Source organism: Nilaparvata lugens, chromosome 4, assembly GCF_014356525.2.
Source record: "Nilaparvata lugens isolate BPH chromosome 4, ASM1435652v1, whole genome shotgun sequence".
Lineage (NCBI taxonomy): Eukaryota > Metazoa > Arthropoda > Insecta > Hemiptera > Delphacidae > Nilaparvata > Nilaparvata lugens.
This window is the reverse complement of record NC_052507.1, coordinates 20,146,101-20,173,091: the sequence shown is the minus strand read 5'-3', so window position 1 is coordinate 20,173,091 and position 26,991 is coordinate 20,146,101. Positions and strand designations below refer to the sequence as shown.

At 33.9% G+C, this 26,991-nt stretch overlaps 2 protein-coding genes across 3 annotated transcripts in view; both read left to right on the top strand.

Moving 5' to 3' along the window:
* LOC111047706 (protein pellino) overlaps window positions 1-16,113 on the top strand; it is a 63,376-nt gene extending 47,263 nt beyond the window's left edge. For both annotated transcript variants that reach the window (XM_039426893.1, XM_039426895.1), the window contains exons 3-10: window positions 834-963; window positions 2,371-2,472; window positions 4,733-4,933; window positions 7,460-7,681; window positions 10,233-10,331; window positions 11,522-11,737; window positions 12,672-12,790; window positions 13,788-16,113. In XM_039426893.1, coding sequence (XP_039282827.1) covers window positions 834-963; window positions 2,371-2,472; window positions 4,733-4,933; window positions 7,460-7,681; window positions 10,233-10,331; window positions 11,522-11,737; window positions 12,672-12,790; window positions 13,788-13,902 — 1,204 coding nt within the window. In that variant the 3' untranslated portion in view covers window positions 13,903-16,113. The remainder of the gene's footprint in view (window positions 1-833; window positions 964-2,370; window positions 2,473-4,732; window positions 4,934-7,459; window positions 7,682-10,232; window positions 10,332-11,521; window positions 11,738-12,671; window positions 12,791-13,787) is intronic.
* A 737-nt stretch (window positions 16,114-16,850) lies between these two features.
* LOC111063398 (protein pellino-like) lies at window positions 16,851-26,702 on the top strand. Its single transcript, XM_039426896.1, has 3 exons — window positions 16,851-17,077; window positions 18,027-18,145; window positions 19,134-26,702. The coding sequence occupies exons 1-3, from the start codon at window positions 17,066-17,068 to the stop codon at window positions 19,246-19,248; spliced, it is 246 nt and encodes an 81-aa protein (XP_039282830.1). The 5' UTR covers window positions 16,851-17,065; the 3' UTR covers window positions 19,249-26,702.
* The last annotated feature ends 289 nt before the right edge of the window (window positions 26,703-26,991 follow it).

The window sequence follows — 26,991 nt, the reverse complement described above, 5'->3', positions numbered from 1 at the left end:
AAGAATTTTTGAATTATTGGATGCTTCAATCGTGAATGTGTAGAATTTGTCACATTCAAAACCGGAATCTCTAAATAGTGAATACCTACTTGGAAAACTTTGAATCAAGCCATTGATATCTCTCTTCAATCTTCTTTCAAAATTTATTCCACATTTGAGTTGATTGGTACGAGTTCCAGCATGTGAATAAATAGAGAGCTAGAGTCCGCCTTTTTATCGATCTTTATCGATTGTCCTAGTTTCTCCTCGTATATGAAACTATTATAAGAGTAGTACTGTATTATAATTGTGGGAAGTTGACGAATTCGTTCCATGATTTATTCCATGGTAATGCGATTGATCGGCATTCAGTTGATACTGTACTTTTATTTCCATTAACTTGGTTTTCATTGCTGCAATTCCATTCTTTTTATTGTAAAGAAACCTATACCATGTAGTGATGTATTATTTATACCCTGTCACGAATGTTATCGCAACAAGAAACCTTGGTTTGTTCCTCTGGAAGTAAAATTCACGGTCATTTATAAATTCCCAAAGCATAAATAAAAATATAAATCTGAGTACCCTTTTTAAAATTATTTAGTGGCATTGTATAGCCGAAACATGTCGTGACTAAATAATTTTAAAAAGGGTACTTAGCCCTAGAGAAAAAAAGCAATTCCCAAAGTAATATGTCCAACAAAATGAATTTGAGGAGCACTCCTCCAATGTACAATTTAATATATCTATATAACCGCCCATATTTGCAAGCGCATTTATATCTTTATAAATTTGTACAAACTGAAAAAATATATTTTATTCTATGATAAATAATATATTTTTTTATTTTCCAGGTATAACGGATCTTTACCTCCAGGGGACAGGGGTCGCAGAAGAAGCAAGTTTGTTCTTTATAAAAGAGCAACTGCCAACGGAGTCAAACGTTCAAAGCATTATGTTGTCAAAACACCACATTCTTCTCAGGTATGACAATTCAAAATTAGTAATATCATGCTCTGACAATCGGATTGTAATACATTCACGCAATGTTGTAGCATAGAAAAAACAATAATGCAGTACCATTGCATTATTCGTCTCTGGTTAAAGGCATACATCAGCCTTCTCGGGCTCTAAAACATGCTGATCGTTGGTTTCAGTAGACTCAGACATCAGTCCTCTCTCTACATTCATATTCCATGTTCGATTCCAGACAATGAAATTGTTCATGTAATAGTTCATCATGAGATTTGACTGGTCATCAAAATAAAGTAACATGATTATTGAAATTTGAGTAATTTTCAAATCTGACTGTCTGCATCGAAAAATGCACTTTTATGGAAAACAATAAATTTAAACTTGAAATGTGATCCTTAGGTTTTAGCCTGTGTTTTGTTCAATCGATTTTTATGCCTTTATAAGTTAATATAATTTCATTGCCTCATTGCCTCCTGTTCTTGATGACTCAATGCGCTTGTTGCGCTAAACTGTTTTTATATTTAATAAAACGATAATATTTTTCAAATTTTCTAATAAATCATGAACCCTATATCGTGGGTTATTTCATTCTATTTTAATTTCTATCTCATAAGAAAGTCTTACTCTGAACTCATTCCATCGAGCTGAATTATTTATTTCACATAAATTATTTCGCCATGCATTCCATTATTGTTATCATGTTAATGTTCATTCAAGCTTGATATGTCAAAGTGCATTGTAATTTAGGGCTGATAAAAGTTACTGTAACATCTGTTTGTAAAGATGTTCAGCTTATGTTTTTAAACACTTGTTACATCACAGTAATACATTTTATTGAGTAATAGTTGTGAAAATATTGTTATTTTTAAAAAATTTACTTTTTGAGTGGCTGGTTTTGAGACATTGGCAATGAGACATTTTGAAACATTGTTTGACAGAGTTTTTTATTCTACTTGATGTAATTCTACTTTGTGACTTTAAACTATTGCTTTGACTTTATTATTTTGCAATTGTATTACCATGACTTTGTCAATGACCTATATTGGTCTACGACAGTAAAATCTATTTTTTTAGTTTACTAAACTCAAATATTCCTCACAAAATTCATCAGGAAATGAAGGCATATAGCAATATTAGTATCTAACAAACAGTGAAAATACTTTTATTTCCTCAGTTTAAATCCAACGTAATGTTTTGAGGTAATTGTAAGACGTTATTCAACAACTATCAGTTTTCAACTGAATCAAATAAAATAATTGGCTTAACAACAAGCATTTCTCAACGTTTTTTCTTTTATTATTTTCATAGCACCTAGTTAAGACTAATTTTTCAACTGAAGCAAATAAACTAATTTTTCCTATTCGTGCCCATTCATTCACTTGTAGCTGGCTCAATCAATTTTATGTTTTTTTTCAGGCTATACTCGATTCTAATCAGCATTCCATCTCGTACACGTTATCGAGAACGCAGGCGATCATCGTGGAGTACATGCCAGATGAGAACACCGATATGTTCCAGGTAATTTCCATCTTCTTGACATTCGTTAATTTATGAAAAGCTGGAAAATTGAATAAGAATTTCGAAAAATGAAAATATCCTGCAATTCAATGTGATACATACATTTCCAGTTTACCTGATTTTTAGTCCAGTGTGGGCTATTTAGTTATTGGTTTTTTTAGTAGTGTGTTGGTGACTAAATAAAATAGCTTGATAAAAAATATTTCACATAGATGGATAGATAGATAGATAGATCTTTCCTGATCCAAGAACATCTTATGATGCATAAAATCACGTCAAAGATTAGAACCCCTACACACATGATAGAGTCCAAGTCAATAAGTTAGTGAATGATATTGTCAATAAGTTATAATGCCTATATGGTTTCAGCGGTTGTAGAGCATTGAAGCGGTTCTAAACTTGATTCAGGCAGCTGAAAAAACTCTTCAACATCATAAAAATGGTTTAAGAAGAGTTACGTATGTAGAGTTTTTTTTTAATTCTCTGGTTCCCATGTTTCTAAATTTGAGGGGCAATTTATTAAATAAACGTCTACCTTTGATAAGATAACTGAACCTCAGCCTCTCCAGACGGACAAAAGGAATGTTGATGTCATGCCTATGTCGATTATTCCATGAACGTTTGATCTACATTGAAGCGTTTGCCCACACTTATGAGTGTGAACAAGGCTACTGAATATATAGAGATTCACCACCGTAAGAATGCCAAGCTCATCAAAAATTGGCTTACAGTGAGCCATTCTACTCATTATCGTGATTGCTTTCTTCTGCATAGTTAATACCTCTCCAATCCTGAACACCCCAGAACACCAGACCATACCCTAAAACCGATTGGAACAGAGCAAAGTATGAAGATTTTACATATTCAAAAAACACACGACATCAAACGCAGTAAGAGATATTTCACTCGAGAGAACCTATCCAAAGCCGTATCAATATGAGGAGCCCACGACAGTTCCATATCCGCCGTCAATTCCATAAATTTGGCCTCATTGGAAATCAAGGGGTCGCTCATGTATGGTCTTAAGCTGAAGAAAACTGTCTGTGTCTTTTGGCTTGGTTCAATAGAAAACCATTAGCTGCAAACCAATCAGATACCTGTGTCATTGCATTATTGTCCCCTTCACCAACCGTCAGAATTTTACGACCAGTATTTATTAGAGTGGTGTCATCTGTATAAATATATGTATTGGCATCTACATTATAAGGCAAGTCATTTACAGCTATCAAAAAACCAGAGGCCCAAGAATGTTGAGGCCCTGAGGGACTCGACATTCAACACTCACTGTAGGTGACCATTTACCATGAACCTCAACCGTCTGCTTTATGTTGCAAAAGAAATTCAGTTTCTCAATTAGTATTTTGTGAGTGACACAATCAAATGCCCGACTCAAGTTACAAAAGGTACCCCAGGCAAAACCCCTCTTCTCAAATTCATGAAGTATGTCCGTGACAAGAGCATCATCAATGGCATTGATTGTTGATCTGCCCATACGAAAACCATATCGGGAGCCTGTGAAGTTCCCCTTGTTCTCCAGAAAAGAACTCAGCTGCTCCGAAATTATACACTCAAAAACTTTAGCCAAGACAGGGATGAGTGATAGTGGCTGGTAGTCTGCTGGGTCCTCTCTGTTTGGCCGGTAGTCTGCTGAATCCTCTCTGTTTCCCTTCTTGAAAAATTGTGCAATCTTGAGAAAATCTGGAAATACTCCTTCCCTGAAGCAGGCATTAATGCTCACCGACAAAGGCTTAGCAACCCACTCACCAATTTCCTTCATAAGAGAATTGGAGAAATACCTAGATCTACTGTAGATGATTTTAGATTCCTTATCAATCTACTCACATCCTCAGGAGTGATGATTACAGCCAATTAAAGCTAGCACTGGATGCAGGGCAACTACCCAAAAACAAACTACTACTACTAAAACTACTCAAAAGAGACATCAGTCCGCCTAATCTCCCTTCTTATTTCCCCCACAAATTGTGCAAAAACTGTGCAAAGGTATCTGGATGAATTGGAGTTATGTTCTGTTTACTTTTCTACCAAGCTGCCCTGCATTCATTAGATGAGTTGTCTATCACTGCAGTCATAGTTCAGCTTTGCCACTCAAATCGCCTCTCTTTACCTCTTCCTCATGACCCTATAATAACAACCAGCCTTGTTATTTTTAAGAATAATTAATAAATAATGAATTTAATATTGAATATGTGAATAACTTTCATAAAAAATAATCTTTATATTGGTATTTTTCGCACCACAGATAGGACGTTCTTCAGAAAGTCCAATAGACTTTGTAGTAATGGACACAGTTCCGGGGCTTGGCGAGAAGGGATCTGAAAACAAGGTGTTGGCCAGCACGATATCCAGGTTTGCCTGTAGGATACTCGCGGACCGAGCCAATCCTCATATTGTGCGAATCTATGCTGCTGGATTCGATTCATCTTGCAATATATTTTTAGGGGTGAGTACACTTGAATACAGTATTTACTTACTTGGGAATGAGTACAACATGTACACGTTGTTCTGCTACCATTGCATCTCAATCTAAATTGGGTCGATGTCATACGAGGACACCGACAGTTGAGGACTCTTTATTTTTGCACAGCCCCGACAGTTGAGGACTGCGACAGTCCAAAACTTCTAATAAAGAGTCCTCGAATGTCGCCTGCGCCAGGCAATGGTTGAGGTCTCTAATTTTTGCACAGCCCCGACAGTTGCGGACTGAAAATCAGTCCTCAAATGTCGCATTCCTCGACTGTCGCGTCGTCTCTAAATTTCTACAAAAGTATGCAATGCTAGGCTATGCCGATCCAGCCAATGAAAAAGAAAGCTTATTTTGTTGTACAGTAACTTATTTTCAAGTATATGGTACTGTTAAACATTTTACACATTGAAAATATCGAACATTTGCGTTCGTGATTATTTTTATAATGGAGACAAAATTCATTATTTATTTTATCTTATGCAAATGAATGTGAAAATTTTCCATTTTAAATAATCAAGATACTGTAATACTCTTGATCATTTAGTATCCAAATTTTAAAATTTTGTCAAGTGTTCTACAAGCACTATCTACTATAGAAGGCGGTAGAAAAATAAACGTGGCAACAATACTAAAATTTCCTATCATTTCTACTGACATTGAAACGAGAAACATTTAAACTCCTTTTCAAAGGTGGCTTTGCTCATAGCTTGAGGGTAAAAACATAGTGGTGCGGTGAAGCAGATAAGGTAGCTGAGTGTTTAAATAATGCATGCATCTAGATGTTTCTGCTTCCTTCTACCTTCTACCCTACTTTTTAACACTCTTATCTTATACTGTACGTTTACCCCACTATGTTTTTTACACATTTGAAAACAGTAGAGCATCGATTATCCGGACTAATTGATGCTTGACAGTGTCCGGATAACTGATAATTAGGATAATCGATTTAAACTCGATCTTACCCTAACTCTCAAGTATAGATCTTAAGCGTAACCTATTTCGGACTATGTGTAACCTTATCTAAATTTGGGAGAGGAATAGCACAAGGTTACCTCATTTTTCTCTCCCTATCATTTTGATAATGTACTTATTGTATCAATCAATAAAGAATAATACTGTTCGTAGTAGTACGTGTTGTATGTAGTATGACTTGTATACACTTATCTTTCATTCACATTCTAGTCAAAATAGACACCATGTTTTGTCATTCAATAAGGAACAGTAACTCTAAGCTTTTATTAAAATATTTAATATATTTTATTTAAATATTATATTTGAAATATATTCAAATATATTTATTAAAATATTTTACTGCACCTCGATAGTGATTGAAAAAAATGTCCGCTTGGAATACACATTAGGATTTAGGAGATATCAATTTTTCATATCATCATGCGGACGTCGCTATGTTTTGAGAAAAGTTAGCATAAGAAGAAATCCCATGGTATAGGTCGTCGTTTATGTTCCAAATTTGAAGTCGGTTTTTTGTCAACTCAAGCCGATTACTGTCTATCATTACTATTTTGGCCACGTGAGAGTGTAAGAACGGCACAGTATGAGAGACTACCATCGTCACATAGCCACAAAAAACTACTACTAGGACTATCTAGCACAATGGACTGATAAAATACATTAATAATGTATACTATACAATTAATAACTATATTCAGCATTTTGAGGAATCTGACAGGCCATCTTATTCATTCAGAAAAGTGAGAAAATACAAAGTATATTAAAGCAACCTAAGTATAGTTCGGAGACAACTCATTTATGTTAGCTCCAAGATAATCAAAATCAACATGATACCTGAAGAATTTCTAGCTCATTGTTAAAATAGTAAAGTATTAAATAAATGGATATGTGGTAACTTTTTCCAAGAATTAAGGTTCCTGTCAATGCCTAAAGTAAATAAGATAACCATAGCAGATTACAATATTCTGGTATTTCTATTGTTTTTTATAGTGTCACAATTTATCATATGGTACGATATATGTAAAAATATTGTCTTAATCTTGTTTTTGATGAATTACTCTATTCAAAGATATTTCGTAGCAACTGTTGTTTTTTCGGTTTTTTCTTTTCTTTCTGTATTGAATATAGCATTTCTAGGTTTTCCTGATCTTATGTTTTTTTCCTTTTCCTTTTTTTGTTAGTATTTAATAATTATTAATTCTAGTTTTAGGATGGACTCCCACCAGCGAGCAAGTTCTACTTTTGCTGGTGGAAATTTTTATTCTCTTTAAATTGTTCTTGCTGTGTATTAGAATAGTTCATTCTTATTATACTGTATCGTGCATGTTGTATGAAGATGGAAATAAATAAATTTGAATTTGAATATCGGCTTGAGTTAACAGTGAATTTGGAACATGAACACCCTATGCCACGGGGATGGGTTATCTTCTTATGCTATATTTTCTCTATGATAACAATGTCAAGCTTATCAACGACCAATAATTATTGGGTATAAAGTTTGGATCTAGTTGGTGATGTTGGATGTTTCAGGAGAAGGCGACGAAATGGCAGGACAGCGGCGAGATCGATGGCCTGACGACGAATGGCGTGCTGATAATGCATCCTGCGAGTCCGAGCTCGCTTCACTCGCAGAACGCACCACTAGGCCCCGCCTCCGACCAGCCAGTGGCGCATGACTGGAACGAGGTCTCTGTCGGCGGCGGCATATTCAAGCTGCGCGAGTCCAGGTCTGCTCAGCAGAAGGGCGAAGCGGTCAGTGAAAACATTCATTTTGTTTTTTTTTCATAGGGCTACTTTATGCCGCATCTACAAGTTGGCCCAATGAAGACCAATGTCGACCTAGGCCAGTGTGTGGATGTGTTTATTGTTTATTGTTGGGACGGATTCAAGGATCCAAAGGTTCAAAGAACCCCACACGTCAACCGAAGCTTCTTGTATTCCCAAGTAGTATGTTAGTTAGGCAAACCAATACCTATGTCCTTTACAAGAACCAGGAGTTTTTCCCTATACTAACATTCCATTCATCACCTGTTTGCAATCCTTGTCGCAATCCAGTGTGATATGCTTGGCAGTCTCTTCAGACTGATTAGTCCTCGAGACCTACGTGAGTTCCACTCCTGGTCATTTTGTAGGTACTTCCGCTGAGAGAGGGGACGCCAAACTGCCTCTAGGGCGCCCGGCGCCCAGCCACCTTCGACTCAGCCTCTTGACCCACATTTGTGCCTAGAGTTTCACCCATCTCTGGTCTCTTGGGTTTTTCTTTTTGCCCCTCCGAAATTCTGCAGGGTCAAAAGCCTCACCTCTCCCAAGAAGTTTTGCCTGAATGGCCGCCCTTCTTTGAGCAGTGGTGAGTTTTGGCCTCTCCACCCACAAACCTATGTGAGTTCCACTCCTGGCTTTTTTGTAGGTCCTTCCGCTGAGAGAGGGGACTCCAAACTGCCTCTAGGGCGCCGGCGCCCGGCCAACCTCGACTCAGCCTCTTGACCCACATTTATGCCTGGAGTTTCACCCATCTCTGGTCTCTTGGGTTTATCTTTTTGCCCCTCCGAAACTGCCCTGATGGGGCGGATCCCTTGGGTTTGAAGGCAAGGCAACTTCTGGAGTTGCCTTGAGGTCCATTTTAGTCGCCTCCTACGACAAGCATGGATTCTGTGGGTTAATTCTGGTTTTCAACACATTGTTGAGTACGATGATCGACTCAAAGCTCCCCCAACCCACAGGGGGCAGTGGATGTGTTAGTCAGCACTGGCCTTCACTGGCCTTCATTGCCCTACGTTGGGTTACCAGGCTGGGCCAGCTTACTGGGTCAACATGTGAACTAGTCATAATAGTTTTTTTGATCAGAATAACAGCTATATTCTGTGCCAACCTTAAACGCAGCATTATTATTCTTATGGAGTACTCTGCTGCCAGATTTCACAGAATCCAGTGAGCATGTGAGCGAATTATTGGGTAAGAGATAGAGCGAAAAATAGAGTGTAGGCCTTTTTGATAGAATTAGCATGACCAAGGTCTATAGAAAGAGGAGGTCTAGACACCAGTTGTTGTAGAGTCGCCAGATTGAAGCTATTTTCGCGCTAATTTAATATATTTGTTCAATACGAGCAAAACTTCAATAAAAAATCAATCTAATCTTCCTGTTCCTTATTATGTTGATTCAACAACTAGTAAACAAACTTCAACTATAAACTAGATAGCTTCAATATGGTCGTTCTACACGACCAACAGTGGGTTCTAACAACGACAACAGTGGGTTCTTATTGTTATATTGGCTATAAAGCTCCGTACTGCAAATTCAGGTTTGCACAGACTACAGTAACCTGTTATAAGTTGATTCATTGCCTTTCAAACTGAAATTATTTTTTAATTTGATCGCATATAACTTATAAATATTAAATCAAGTAGTATAAGTTGATTGCCAGTAGTATTAATAACTAGGAGAGGATTGTCATTTCTCTTTTCCATCAAGTAGGCCTATACTACCTACTCTCTATTTAGTTTATAGTTATTTTATATTGTATATTGTGATACTTTTTTACAATTTCTAATCAGCTTTTTTATAATTTGCCAATTTGTAAAGCATATACTCATATTTTTAATGTTAGTCCATTGTATATGGGCTAAAAAATATTGATCTTATTTCACGTGCTAATTGTGTAAATTGTTTGAAATGTTGAAAATTACAATTTTTGTAAATATACTTCAAAATTCAGGCCCGCTGGTAGTTCAGTCAAAAGGAAAATAATTGTCTTTATTAAAATTATTATTTATCTAATTATCTACTTGTAGCAAGTAATGAACAAAATTATTGAGAATTTATTTCTTTGTCAAACAGAAAGGAAGTTGATTTCTCTCTTGAATATTAGAATAGAATAGAATGACTTTTATTTGATAAATTTGAGAATTTTATTTGAAGAATTCGACCACGCCTTGAATATTATTTCTAGGTACAGAAAAGAGGAGACTTTGATACCCGAATTATTTACTATGGCCCTCCTTTTTTATTCCTAACTTAGATTCTATTTTTTCCACTCTGAAAGAATTAATAATAATTTGTGTTGAGCTACAGTCTGTATACGAAATAATTTAATCTAATTAAAATTTACTTTAATTTAATTTCTGGGATAACACTAGTTGTTCCATAATATTTCACTCAGTTAATAAAACTTTATGGAGGGATACATTCTATCAAATCGATTTTCATTTGCTTATTACTCTCGTAACCATGTGAAATTAAATTTGAAGTTTCAATTTGCAATATTTCAATATGCATGGTTATTTGAAATTAGTTTTTCTCTTTCAGAAAACGAATGTAACAAATGTTCTTCAGGACGGAACCTTGATAGATCTCTGTGGAGCTACATTACTATGGCGCTCCGCTGAAGGTCTAGCAAAATCGCCTGTGAGTAATAAAATCAGTGTCTTTGCTCAAGATTATTATTTATTATGATGACTGAACCTATATACTGGTTCATAATATTTTTTGCTATCGTAACGTGTCTTTTACTTTTGATGTATCTTATTTATTTATTTATTCATCTACAAATACAATTCAGGTAAAAACAACAGGCATTCGCCCAAACCTGCTTTAAACCTTAATTTGGAATACACAGTCTAGAAGTTATGTAAAAATAATAACTTCATTCACACATTATTCTTAGTCCAAAAAGTATATCTACTACAATTTTGAATTTATCAGATTAATTAATTTAAAAATACAAATCCAAACAAAATAAATACAGAATGTTCAATTGTTCTTTCATAATCACCGGTATCTATTATTATTCTGATATACTAGTACATACCCACTTTTTGATATTCATTAATTCCGAGTGTGTCTTTCTGTTTTGGCTGATTCGACTACAAAAAACAGTATATTCACTCTAAGAGCATTATAACTCTAATGATACAAATTGATTTGGAAGAAAGATGATTAGAAAATAATCAAAATACCACTTTGGTAGAAAAATTCAGCGGAACTGTACATAAACTGCATATGATGTTGTAACATGTACAATCTACATCAATAAGCAATAAGCCATATTCATTTAACATATACAGTATGTATAAATATTATTACAGAAAGTTCCTAGTTTTACGTGACTGAATCGTCTTTAGTTCCAATTACATTGAATTTCAATACTAGTTCTATAGTGAGGCCCACGTTATAATGGCAGTATCTAAGTATTCAACATTGTTGCTATTGCCTATCATTTGACAAAGCATATAGCGCTATCCTTTTCTAACTCCGCAACGTTGCCAGATCGTTTTTTAACAATGTAGAAATATAAATAACAAAATATTTTATCTCAATTATGAAAATATATTATTCGATCATTGGAAAAAATATTTTCTTGAATAGAATTTAATAATGAAACAAAGAATGAACAGTTAATATTATAATATTACATCAGATATACTGGTATCAGCTATCCTCTATAGAAGGCAGTGGCAAGGCAGTTCTCCTGCCTGTTCTCCTATCTTTCTCCACTGCCATTATAACGTGGACCTCACAATAGTTGGAAATTAGTTCAATTACTAGTTGATATAAATTCTTTTTACTCTTCTCAATAATCGTAATATTGTTTTCAGACGAAAGATTACTTAGAAGAGTTGGTAGATAAGGTGAACGCAGGCCGTCCCGTGTGTCCTGTGGGTCTGAATACCCTGGTGATACCGCGCAAGTCCGGCCTTGACAATGAGAAGCAACAGCCCTACGTCTACCTGAACTGTGGCCATGTGCAAGGCCACCACAGCTGGGGGCAGGAGAAGGACTCCAACGAACGTTGCTGTCCCATGTGCTTGAAGGTCAGACTCCACTACATAAGCAAGACAACCTATCTTACTGGAGCATTGGAGTGATCCGTGGTCTAGTGAATATAGTATAGAAGCCTTACGAATTGACTTGAGTGTTTGCGTAGCAACCTAGAGGTCCCGGGTTCAAACAAATGATACGAGCAAAACTTTTTTGCCAGGTCCTAGAGGTAGAGGTCCCGGGCTCAAACAAATAATACGAGCAGAAGTTTTTAGCCAGGTCACTCGCGTGCTATCGGATGGGCACATTTGTGTCGGTCCCGGCTGAAGTATGGCAGTCGTAAGTCCCATTGAGGGCTCAAATTGTCCCCGAAAGCGACTCTCCACCAATGAAAGTAATACGAATATATTTTTTTACTGAAGTATTATTTGAGATTTGGGCGGAAGCTCGTAAATGAGAAAGATTCAAGACTTGAATGAATAATAACTCCAGTTGAAAACTGTTCATTGTGTATTTATCGATTTGAATAGTACTGACATTAAATGACATCACCGAGAAAAATATCCTTGCAGGATAAAAGATAGAATGACTCTCAAAACTAATAAACGTCACTGTGATCATAATATTGAGCCAGTTTAGATGCAGGTTGTGTAAAAACACCAAAACCATGGTGCATCGAATATCAGGACTACGGTGAAGTTTCTACGTGGAAAATATGATAAATAAGGTTGATATGAAAACTTATCTCCTAATGCAAACTATGTACCAGAGAACAATAAAAAATATTTATTTAAATCCCGATTACGGTAAAGTTTTCCACATATCTACGTGGGAAATAGTATGTTGAAATAAAGTTGATATTGCAGTTGACCCCTACTATGGTAAACTTTATATTACCAGAGTAGGCCAAACTTGAATCAGATTGACTCTTGCATGAAATGTATCATAATAGGATAAAAATTGATTTTTATGATATTTTGTTTACAGCGTGGCAGAGTTGCCAAACTGTCGATGGGCTTGGAGCCAGCATTTTATGTTGATTCAGGCCCTCCAACGCTCTTCGCTTTCAATCCTTGTGGTCACATGGCCACTGAAAAAACCGTCAAGTAAGTATTTTTATCACCGAAAAATTATTGACCTAGATTTGGTGATTTTCAATGATAATGCTCAAGCGTCAAAAATGATATAAAGTGAAGAGTCATAACTTTTCCCCATATAATCTCAGTAGTTTTTTTGTGTGGACCTGATAGGTCAGTATTTCAACGAATAGGCTTTTCTCCGTAACGAATCAATTAGGATTTTCCCAGTAATTTGGCTTCATTTATTTTTTTAACTCTTCATTCTAATTCCTATATGAAAATGATACGTTTTCATGGGTAATTCCCTAAAAACATAATATGAAAATGATACGTTTCCATGGGAAATTCCCTAAAAAAACATTATGATAAATAATTAATACATAAATAATTAAAACCATTATTGATAACGTACATAATTTGTATTGATAGAACGGGAATTCAGACCTTTAGTGCTATCAAATACCTTGAACACTTCCACAAAGCTAAAATTAATCAGGGAAAAAAGCTGAAATAAATTCGATGAACACTAATACATACGAATAGAATCATTCGATATTGTACATTTTAACACTTCTATAATTATAGTAGCATGTATAGTTTGGTAAATGGTAAAAATGAAGATAGAGGAAAGCTGTTCAATTACTTTTGAACTCATGTAACGAAAATAAATTTGTATTGTCACCAAATACCCTTGAGATTTTCTCACTTTACAGATAAAAAATTCACAATTAATTCAGATTTTATGAATAATGATAATTTGTTTTGTCTTGGAACCAAGGCGGATAAAATGATGAACGAGTTTTCTTTCACTCACAAAGAAATGCTCTGAGTCTGTTCAGTGATGGTTATTTTATGTTCGTAAATGAACTTCAACTCTCTATTTTTGGTTTAAAACCTCAACATTATATCATTTAACCTCGTATTATATCATATTAGTCTACACGAATTGCTATGAATCGAGATCAGACATAGAACCCAACCTAATTCATTTTGCATCAATATTTACATAGCTTTAATTTTTCAGATATTGGACCAGTGTTCTGATTCCACATGGTACGAACGGTTTCAACATATTCTGCCCATTTTGTGCCACGCTTCTGGAAGGATATCCTGGCTATATTCGTCTGATATTTAACTGAATAGTTAGTGAGCTGAATGAAACTTTAGGAAATTTTATGAAATCTAACAAATGAACATGGTGTAAATATAGTATGTGATATTGTTTTTGGTACCGCGCTGGACAGCTGAAACATGTCTGATTATTAGGTTTTATGTATGTGTTGGGTCAACGCTTAGTGTGTGTGTCTGAGTTGGCTAAAGACGCGAGTGTTTGAATTCTGTGATGAATTGTTCATGTGATCTCTATCTCATTCGCTTTATGCAATTCTTCAATTTCAACTTATTTATTTCTAGTTCGATCACTTAAATCACAGATTGACTAATTAGTAATAACATTTAATATAGATATGAACATTATTTTTTGTATCATTTTAGTATTTGAAACATATATGAACTTCTACCTTGATGACTGCTGCAAAAAAATTTTATCTTTTGTACAATACTTGGTTTTCCTCTTCAAAATATGTTTAACGTTGCTTGGAAATACCTTAGTCTCAAAATATTCTATCAAAACTGAATTATTCCTTATTTGAGGTAGATTCTTTCAGCCCATATTAACTTGACTTAGTGGTTCTGTAGAATTGTTCTTTTTCATTGGTACTAGAAAAATAATAAGTTTCTGTGTTCCAATAAGAGGAAACAAAATGATTTTTAAAAGATAAATTATGGAACTTAACTCTTCTATTTTATCATTTGACTAATTTACGTTTTATATTTTCTCTTCTTGCCATGAATACTGGAAGGTCAATTCCACTTTCGTATGTTGTATAGATGTGAATTTCAGATATTTTTATGTAATAAATTATCACTTGAATGTGAAATAAAAAAATGTTCTTCTATGTGGACTTTAATAAGAGTAGTTTCAAAGCAGCAGCTTTCATTGTAAAATCATTTTTATATTCGTGTTCTTTTAAACCTAGTCATTGAACACTTCTAGATTACAAAGTACAAAATTTATTTTGTTTTGAAAAACAGCTTCGAATCTATGAAATCTACGATTTCTCTGAAATATTTCTTACATTTATATCTTAGTTACTGTACGGTACCAGTCCAAATTTAAGCATCTCTCTATGGTATTTATTTATTTATTCATTCAGAATTACACAACTTACAGAAAAGTACCACAGGCTCACGCCCAAAACGGTTCCAATTCTTATTCATACAACAGTCCAAATGTATCTAGGTTATGTTTCACTTCAACATTCTTCAGTTACACACTCAATTTACAATGTTATCGCATGCTAAACTGTAGGATTCAATGAATCATATTTTTTGTTGAATAGTAATTAAAATAATGAAACATAAAGATAATTGCAAAGCTGTTTCCATTATTTTGTGGAATGAAATTTCTAATTTTTGATTTTTCGGGACAGCACTGCTCATACAATGAGTTCATTTCTTCTGACCTCAATTTTCCTATAGGAGTAAGTTGAGGACGGAATAAATGAAGTTGTTCTATGGCGACGCTGCTCACAAAATTCAAGGAATGGAAACAGCTTTACTAAATTATCGTTCAGCAAGAATTGTGATTCCTTGAATCCTACCGTTTGGCCTGTCATACCAATAAACGCCGTTTGCACAGTGCCAGTTCTGCTAATCCAACTGGATTAAATCCATATTAAATCTCATTTGTTATAATATAATTCATTTTGAGATTAAACCACCAGCTGATTCAATTCAGTTTGAGAGTTCACTGTGCGGTGCGAACAGAACTATTGAGTAGCTGTTTGTCTTTCAGTTTCTATCGATGTAATTGATCATCAACTGGCAATGATGAAAATAATGTCATCAAACTGAACATCGATGGAGACTTGACCGTTCTGTTTATCAGCTTGCTTTACAAGCGATGTGTTCGTGTTACACAAAAGTCGATCGCGAGCGTTCCCTAAACTGAAAGTTGAACATCGACCTGACTGTTCTGTTTGTACCCTGAAGGTGCGAACAGAACAAGTAAGTCGCAGTGAAGAATGATGCCACTGAACAGCTGTGTAATAATGAAAGCACTTGTAGTCATTGACATCATATTATTATAGATATAGAACGTCGATAGCGAGCTGAAATCTGCATATCGCACCTTAAGGGTACTAACAGAATGAGTAAGTCGCGGTGTCTATTTCGGTTTCGATCGATATCACTATCGATCAAGTTTATTTATTCATGGAGATAACAGGTAGAAGCCCATTTTGCCTCCTTAACACAATACAATAATGTTCAATAACACGAAATATAGAGCTGATTTTGGAAAATAAAATCAGATGAAAAATAGAAGAAATATAAATTGATAATAATTATATAAAAGAAAAACAGTAACTGAATTTAATATGAAAGATGAAAATAATAAACCAATGCACAATAATAGTTTAGTAAATTATAATCATCACTAGTATTAAAGACAAACGAAAGGAATCTGTGTGATGTACTACCACATATATGAGGATAGTTGAAAAATTTAATCACAAATCACGAATGATTGACCACATATTACTCGTCTAAATCATATGAACTCATTATGAATTTGGAAGGGGAGAACCAGAAGATGTCTAAGAGCTCCGAACAACTATTGAAAATTCTTTGAGCTCTATTTGAAGGGAAATTATAATGGTTTACCGTTCTGGAACGAGAAATATGAAATGGAGATCCAGAACTTCGAGCAATGGTGTTTATGTAGATGAATAACAATATTATCTATTTTATCTATAGTTATTACAAATTGTTTTTTTTTTTCATATTATATACAGCTCAGTAATATTATTTTCTTAATTTCTATTTTGTAAATTCATCCATAATTTTGCTGTATTGTAAGCTATTGTATATAAGTGTATAAGCCAGTACATATTGTAATCTACATAAATAAAGTACTCAATCAATCTTTCTCCACTGCCATTATAACGTGGGCCTCACTATAGTTGGAAATTAGTTCAATTACTAGTTGATATAAATTCTTTTTACTCTTCTCAATAATCGTAATATTGTTTTCAGACGAAAGATTACTTAGAAGAGTTGGTAGATAAGGTGAACGCAGGCCGTCCCGTGTGTCCTGTGGGTCTGAATACCCTGGTGATACCGCGCAAGTCCGGCCTTGACAATGAGAAGCAACAGCCTTACGTCTACCTGAACTGTGGCCATGTGCAAGGCCACCACAGCTGGGGGCAGGAGAAGGACTCCAACGAACGTTGCTGTCCCATGTGCTTGAAGGTCAGACTCCACTACATAAGCAAGACAACCTATCTTACTGGAGCATTGGAGTGATCCGTGGTCTAGTGAATATAGTGGTCTATAGAATATATACCAACAAAAGCCTTACGAATTGACTTTAGTGCTTGCGTAGCAACCTAGAGGTCCCGGGTTCAAACAAATGATACGAGCAAAACTTTTTAACCAGGTCCTAGAGGTCACGGGCTCAAACAAATAATACGAGCAGAAGTTTTTAGCCTGGTCACTCGCGTGTTATCGAATGGGCACATTTGTGTCGGTCCCGGCTGAAGTATGGCAGTCGTAAGTCCCATTGACGGCTCAAATTGTCCCCGAAAGCGACTCTCCACCAATAAAAGTAATACAAATATATTTTTTTACTGAAGCATTATTTGAGATTTGGGCGGAAGCTCGTAAATGAGAAAGATTCAAGATTTGAATGAATAATAACTCTAGTTGAAAACTGTTCATTGTGTATTTATCGATTTGAATAGTACTGACATTAAATGACATCACCGAGAAAAATATCCTTGCAAGATAAAAGATAGAATGACTGACTCTCAAAACTAATAAACGTCACTATGATCATAATATTGAGCCAGTTTTGATGCAGGTTGTGTAAAAACACCAAAACCATGGTGCATCGAATATCAGGACTACGGTGAAGTTTCTACGTGGAAAATATGATAAATAAGGTTGATATGAAAACTTATCTCCTAATGCAAACTATGTACCAGAGAACAATAAAAAATATTTATTTAAATCCCGATTACGGTAAAGTTTTCCACATATCTACGTTGGAAATAATATGTTGAAATAAATTTGATATTGCAGTTGACCCCTACTATGGTAAACTTTATATTACCAGAGTAGGCCAAACTTGAATCAGATTGACTCTTGCATGTAATGTATCATAATAGGATAAAAATTGATTTTTATATTTTGTTTACAGCGTGGCAGAGTTGCCAAACTGTCGATGGGTTTGGAGCCAGCATTTTATGTAGATTCAGGCCCTCCAACGCTCTTCGCTTTCAATCCTTGTGGTCACATGGCCACTGAAAAAACCGTCAAGTAAGTATTTTTATCACCGCAAAATTATTGACCTAGATTTGGTATTTTCAATGATAATGCTCAAGCGTCAAAAATGATATAAAGTGAAGAGCCATAACTTCTCCCCATATAATCTCAGTAGTTTTTTTGTGTGGACCTGATAGGTCAGTATTTCAACGAATAGGCTTTTCTCCGTAACGACGAATCAATTAGGATTTTCCCGGTAATTTGACTTCATTTATTTTTTTAACTCTTCATTCTAATTCCTATATGAAAATGATAAGTTTTCTTTGGGAATTCCCTAAAAACATAATATGAAAATGATACGTTTCCATGGGAAATTCCCTAAAAAAACATTATGATTACATAAATAATTAAAAACCATTATTGATAACGTACATTATTTGTATTGATAGAACGGGAATTCAGATCTTTAGTGCTATCAAATACCTAGAACACTTCCACAATGCTAAAATTAATCAGGGAAAAAAGCTGAAATAAATTCGATGAACACTAATACATACGAATAGAACCATTCGATATTGTACATTTTAACACTTCTATAATTATAATAGCATGTATAGTGTGGTAAATGGTAAAAATGAAGATAGAGGAAAGCTGTTCAATTACTTTTGAACTCATGTAACGAAAATAAATTGGTATTGTCACCAAATACCCTTGAGATTTTCTCACTTTACAGATAAAAAATTCACAATTAATTAAGATTTTATGAATAATGATAATTTTTTGTCTTGGAACCAAGGCGGATAAAATGATGAACGAGTTTTCTTTCACTCAAAAAGAAATGCTCTGAGTCTGTTCAGTGATGGTTATTTTATGTTCGTAAATGAACTTCAACTTTCTATTTTTGGTTTAAAACCTCAACATTATATCATTTAACCTCGTATTATATCATATTAGTCTACACGAATTGCTATGAATTGAGATCAGACATAGAACCCAACCTAATTCATTTTGCATCAATATTTACATAGCTTTAATTTTTCAGATATTGGACCAGTGTTCTGATTCCACATGGTACGAACGGTTTCAACATATTCTGCCCATTTTGTGCCACGCTTCTGGAAGGATATCCTGGCTATATTCGTCTGATATTTAACTGAATAGTTAGTGAGCTGAATGAAACTTTAGGAAATTTTATGAAATCTAACAAATGAACATGGTGTAAATATAGTATGTAATATTGTTTTTGGTACCGCGCTGGACAGCTGAAACATGTCTGATTATTAGGTTTTATGTATGTGTTGGGTCAACGCTTAGTGTGTGTGTCTGAGTTGGCTAAAGACGCGAGTGTTTGAATTCTGTGATGAATTGTTCATGTGATCTCTATCTCATTCGCTTTATGCAATTCTTCAATTTCAACTTATTTATTTCTAGTTCGATCACTTAAATCACAGATTGACTAATTAGTAATAACATTTAATATCGATATGAACATTATTTTTTGTATCATTTTAGTATTTGAAACATATATGAACTTCTACCTTGATGACTGCTGCAAAAAAATTTTATCTTTTGTACAATACTTGGTTTTCCTCTTTAAAATATGTTTAACGTTGCTTGGAAATACCTTAGTCTCAAAATATTCTATCAAAACTGAATTATTCCTTATTTGAGGTAGATTCTTTCAGCCCATATTAACTTGACTTAGTGGTTCTGTAGAATTGTTCTTTTTCATTGGTACTAGAAAAATAATAAGTTTCTGTGTTCCAATAAGAGGAAACAAAATGATTTTTAAAAGATAAATTATGGAACTTAACTCTTCTATTTTATCATTTGACTAATTTACGTTTTATATTTTCTCTTCTTGCCATGAATACTGGAAGGTCAATTCCACTTTCGTATGTTGTATAGATGTGAATTTCAGATATTTTTATGTAATAAATTATCACTTGAATGTGAAATGAAAAAAAAATGTTCTTCTATGTGGACTTTAATAAGAATAGCTTCAAAGCAGCAGCTTTCATCAGTTTCATTGTAAAATCATTTTTATATTCGTGTTCTTTAAAAACTTAGTCATTGAACACTTCTAGATTACAAAGTACAAAAGTTATTTTGTTTTGAAAAGCAGCTTCGAATCTATGAAATCTACGATTTCTCTGAACTATTTCTTACATTTATATCTTAGTTACTGTACGGTACCAGTCCAAATTTAAGCATCTCTCTATGGTATTTATTTATTTAATCATTCAGAATTACACAACTTACAGAATAGTACCACAGGCTCACTCCCAAAACGGTTCCAATTCTTATTCATACAACAGTCCAAATGTATCTAGGTTATGTTTCACTTCAACATTCTTCAGTTACACACTCAATTTACAATGGTATCGCATGCTAAACTGTAGGATTCAATGAATCATATTTCTTGTTGAATAGTAATTAAAATAATGAAACATAAAGATAATTGCAAAGCTGTTTCCATTTGTGGAATGAAATTTCCAATTTTTGATTTTTCGGGACATCACTGCTCATACAATGAGTTCATTTCTTCTGACCTCAATTTTCCTATAGGAGTAAGTTGAGGACGGAATAAATGAAGTATGGCGACGTTGCTCACAAAACTCAAGGAATGGAAACAGCTTTACTAAATTATCGTTCAGCAAGAATTGTGACTCCTTGAATCCTACCGTTTGGCCTGTCATACCAATAAACGCCGTTTGCACAGTGCCAGTTCTGCTAATCCAACTGGATTAAATCCATATTAAATCGCATTTGTTATAATTCAATTTGAGATAAAACCACCAGCTGATTCAATTCAGTTTGAGCGTTCACTGTGCAAACAGCTCCAAGGGTGCGAACAGAACTATTGGGTAGCAGTTTAGCTTTCAGTTTCTATCGATGTAATTGATCATCAACTGGCAATGATGAAAATAATGTCATCAAACTGAACATCGATGGAGACTTGACCGTTCTGTTTATTAGCTTGCTTTACAATGTGTTCGTGTTACACAAAAGTCGATCGCGAGCGTTACCTAAACTGAAAGTTTGTACCCTGAAGGTGCGAACAGAACAAGTAAGTCGCAGTGAAGAATGATGCCAGTGAACAGCTGCGCAATAATGAAAGCATTTGTAGTCATTGACATTATATTATAATAGATATAGATATAGAACTTTGATAGCGAGCTGAAATCTGCATATCGCACCTTAAGGGTACTAACAGAATGAGTAAGTCGCGGTGTCTATTTCGGTTTCGATCGATATCACTATCGATCAAGTTTATTTATTTATGGAGATGACAGGTAGAAGCCCATTTTTCCTCCTTAACACAATACAATAATGTTCAATAACACGAAATATAGAGCCAATTTTGGAAAATAAAATCAGATGAAAAATAGAAGAAATATACATTGATAATAATTATATAAAAGAAAAACAGTAACTGAATTTAATATGAAAGATGAAAAATAATAAACCAATGCACAATAATAGTTTAGTAAATTATAATCATCACTAGTATTAAAGACAAACGAAAGGAATGTCTGTGTGATGTACTACCACTTATATGAGGATAGTTGAAAAATTTAATCACAAATCACGAATGATTGACCACATATTACTCGTCTAAATCATATGAACTCATTATGAATTTGGAAGGGGAGAACCAGAAGATGTCTAAGAGCTCCGAACAACTATTGAAAATCTTTGAGCTCTATTTGAAGGGAAATTATAATGGTTTACCGTTCTGGAACGAGAAATATGAAATGAAGATCCAGAACTTCGAGCAATGGTGTTTATGTAGGTATATGTTAATTTTAGAAAGCAGGTAGGAAAATCAAGTCTTTTATTCAACAAATTGTACAGAAAAACACGTAATCTAACATCACGTCTTGCTTTCAGTGATCTAATATTGAAAATTTTTGTAAGGGAATTGATTAGGTGATCAAAGGGACAGAAAGCTCTGTACCTTATTATAATAGATGCATCTCAATAGTTATTTGTATATCTAGAGTGAAAAGTACTGTTTTTTCTCTCTGAGGGAAAAGTTTGAAGCCCGAGGCGAAGCCGAGGGCAACAATTTTCCTGAGGGAGAAAAAACGTTTTTCACAACATTTTTCCTCCACCTACATTTTTATAAAAACTGCAAAAAAAAAAATTTATAAAAACGTACTTTAAAAACAAACAATGTGTTACAACATATCTAAAAAGTAAACAGAAACAGCTGGCTTGTAACACAGTTCTCCGCTGACAGCGCTATGCGCTATCTGTCAGCAAAAGTTGTAACAACAATGGCCGCCACAACTACAGCTATGATGAAGTTTCCGTTTCAAATTTGATTTGTTAATGAGGAATATTCGTTGGCTGGTATTTTGAATAACATGGATAAAAAATTATACATTTTTTTAGTATAGTGATATGAAGCTTGTAATAATTTTAGCATACAAATATAAATTTCATATATTTATCAAATGTCTGGTTGAGGTATTGAATTTAGTTGGTTTAATGACTACTCTATATGCTTCCTCATCTGAGCTTAGACCTTTTAAACTATTTCAAATGTACGTTTTTAAAATAGAGATGCTTCCCATGTTATTTAAATGGAGTTACTTTTACGGTCTAGGGAGTTTTCCTGGTTTTTCCTCCCGAGAGCGAAAAAGTGACACTTTAGTATTATGTTCCAGGGAGTAAAGTAAGCTCTTTAGACAGGAGGTGGAGGAAAAAGTTTTTTGTAAACGTTCTAGAAAGTAAATCTCATTATGATAAAAACATTAGAATGTCATTGTGGTAAACAGAAATCGAGACGTAACCGTACTGTTCATCCCTATGCTTTGCAATGTGTTTGTGTTACATGAAGATCGATCGCGATACCGACTTACACTGAAAGCTGAATTGACCTGACCCTTCTGTTCGTACCCTAGGCTAGCATAATAAATTATCGCGACCAACACTGAAAGCTAAATATCGATCTGACTGTTCTGTTCGTATCCTAAGAAATGCTTAAATTTGGACTTCTATCAGTTCAGTGACTAAGATATAAATGTAAGATACAATTTCAATTCAAAATTCATGGCATATTTCATAGCTTGATTAAAACTTGGAATCTAAGAATAAATTGTGCTTGTCAATATACTAAATAGCAATTATCACTTTGATTTCTTTGAAGTCTGATTCTTTATTGAACTTATTGTAGATTGACATTGAACTTTTTACCATTTGATATTACATTATAAGTAGTGAAGCGAATTATGCCCTAGTCTCATGAGTTTATTAAACACCTTAACGAACACATTTCAACATTTTTAACAAAGTATGTTCGTGAAATCAAATATCTAAAATAAATATTTCACTTTTAAGAGTTTTATCATCATACCTTGGAAGCTAGAATATTTCTCACTTTACTCGGAATGCATTCTCAGTTTACTATTTGAAGAAAATCGCATTCTCAAATATATCTTATATGTAATCTAAAATTCATTCAATATTTCTGATTCTAAAAAAATTTAACAAAATTTTCACAATACTCTGTACAATAGTAGGAAAACTCGTGTGAGTCAATAAGCTGTTGTATTTTAATCCTATGTTTCAGAGTTATGCGTTTACATTCTATCCTAGGCTATGTTTAACGACAAAGGTTGATTAGATTTAAAATCAATGTAAATTCAAGCATTCAAAATGAACAGAAAAGACTGCTGGCTATAATATTGTAACCTTAGACAAATGATATTTCTTTGTAGGTTTATTCCATTATGTAATAAATTCTAGATTTGTTGCAATTTGAGTGTGAGTAATGAGTATGCTGGCGTTACCTCTGATTTTCAACATTTCATATGCTCCCAATAATGACAGCATGTATTGACATGCCTTAATCTAATGTTTTATAGTGTACAGTCATTAAGAAAGGATAAACTTGAAGTAGAATCTTGTAAGAATTTAATATTGTAAATAATGATTAATATGGCGTTTGTGTGCTTTCAAGTAGCAAATGATGAGATATTTAGGCTTGTAAAGAATCTGTAACCAATCGTTAGTTTTGTTGAAGTATAATTAGTATGGATTATGAAGATTTCACTCAAGTACAAATTGAGGTCATAGATTTTATTGCAAATCTCCTGATTTTTACTTGGAAAGGACGTACCAACTTGTACATCCTAGTGCCTTCGGATTCACTGAAAAGTGTTTGGGAATAATTTTTGTGTTTCAAGACAAACCCATTATTTATACCGATAATTAAAAATATCATTAGATTATCAGAGTAGGCGGTACCAGTAAATCTATGTAGAGTATGACAGTCTGACCGCACTTTAAAATAGGCTACTCTATTGAGAAATCACATTTAAACAATGTTTCATTTTTTTACTGCAAATCCAACATTAACTGATTTCTTACAATAAGTAAAATCACAATTTTTGTAATAAGTCTCCATTAAGACTTGATATTTCAAGATAAATTCTGTGATGTCAGATCTAGGCTCGAATCACGCAGTAGGCTTGGACTTTTCATCACACATAACCATTACCCACGTACAAGCTAAAAGCTCATGTGGGCAACATCCACAATAATACTATATAAAAAAGTAATACTTTTCTTTGGCATCAAAATTTTGGTTCGCTATATTGAAGCCAATTACATTTTTTAAATGAGAAGGTAGTGTTCTGATACATGATTTCTATTTATAATTTCAAGAAAATTAATGGTGAAAACCGCATTTTGATTTCTCAAAGCGTTACAAAGATATTCGCATTTAAAGATACTAATAAATCATACAAAACGTGAATAATACAAATACAATAAAACCGTGTGGTTTGACTGTCCAACTCTATGAAAATAGAAGAAAATTCAGTCGAATGATAAGCATTATACGATAACTATAAATCTAATTAAAGAGGCTTGCATTTAGTTATTCATCACCGGCTGCAAAAAACCGAATCCTGTGATCCTTGAGCATTCAAAAAGTTTTGAGTTTCAAAATACATTTACATAATTTCATTCAAAATATTAAATCTTACTAATTTTCCAATCGAAGAATTTCAATGAAAATAAATAGTCCAATTCAATTTATTGTGAAACTACGGAATCACATTGAAAATGACCAATCCATTGTAAGAGTCAACGATTCTATTAAAAATGTATTGTCTTGCAAATTAATGTTGCCCCACAAGTAGTGAAATCAATGCATTTTTGTAGATTTTTTGCAATAAATTTGATTAATTTTCTAATACATCATTTTTTTATAATGTTTTCATTTCTGTAGAGAAAATAGAGAATTCTTTTTCGAAATTATAGTTAAATGTACTTACTTGACTTCCTGGCGCTACAGCCCGAAATGGGCTTTGGCCTCCTCTACAATTTGCCTCCAAGTTTCTCTGTCTCCTGCCTTTCTTCTCCAACCTCTCACTCCCATCGCTCTCCACATCCTGCATCCCTTGAACCCTCTGCCTCCCTCTTCTCCTTACAGCCTCCAATTTCTTAAACTCGAGGCATTTCTTTTTGCATTCGTTCTTCAGTCTTTCTTTCTACATGGCCACCCAGCTTACCTTGCCTTGAAGAATCGGAGAATATTTCAACTTTGCAATTTTTTTTATATCATTTACTTTTAAATTGAGGGTAGGCTATGATGTAAAGATTTCATCATTTCGTATTTTATTTTCTGAGGAAAATTACTAAAGTGGGAATTTCTAATATCTATCATCTCACATGAATCTAAAATTCCTTAATGACTGCAAATTTGATACATAAATTCATTTATTTATCATTTACAATCAACTTAAGGACAAAGAAACAGACTACAGTCCAAAACTTCTTTTCATCCCAATTTCATAAAATAAACTATTTCATAAAATTGAACTACCGTATTACATTTCTTTTCATTCTCGAGGTTTTATCAATTGCAGAAATACACTGTATATTCTTTGGTCTTTCATACACTGATGTAAAGTAGGAAGCAATAGCTACACTAACTTTTTATTTTGTGCAATTTGCTCAAAAACTTATTTGATTATGAACCAATAAAAAATCGTTTATAACAATTCAATCTCAATTTTTTCCTCTAAGCCTTAGGCCTAGCACTCATATTTTGCTACTTAGCCAGTGTGATAAAGTACTCTTTACTAAATTGCCAATAAACTCGTTTGAAAATGATAGGAAAATATTTTATCAGTTGAATGATTTCTCACAGATTTTTACGGATCTCATATGAATGTATTTTATACAACTCTTATCATTACCGTAGTAGGTTCAAATTAATCCGTGTCACTTATTAAATCAATTATAGAGTCGTAAGTTACATTTATTTATTACTTAAAAAAGTAGATCGAACATTTCAAACATGACTAGCTGAATGTTTGTAAATAAAAGCTCATAGAATTGATTTTATAGATGAGAAATTTGAGACAGAGTCAAGCTCATGTATTATATTGTGTTTTGTTGTTATAGTGTGTAACAATTATTATGTTGCTGGTTTAAAGATTTGGTAGAATAATAATTGAAGCGAGTTCTATTGCAATAGGCTATGTACATTTACAATGGTGTGCGTGCATGAGAGAGAGTTTTATCATCCATGTATGAAAACGAATCTTGTAATAGTATAAATAAATCAGCATACATTTATTTATTCATATTCAGTATTTTTCTTTTATTCTTCCTGATGGAAACCTTGAAAACATTTGTGAACTACTAAGAAATTTTGCATTTTCCTATAATGCAGTAGAATGAAAGACAAATATTCAGAATGACAATTTCCTTGAACTAGAGTACCGTAGCACTTGTTTGTTCTCCCAGTTACCTACGACATACTAATTCATGTTATTAAAAAAACAGTTATTTTAGCTTCAAATCCTGAAAAGCTGTGATTATTATAACTTCCCATATTTTTCGCTAGTGTTCAGAGGAGCTGATTCTAAAGAGAG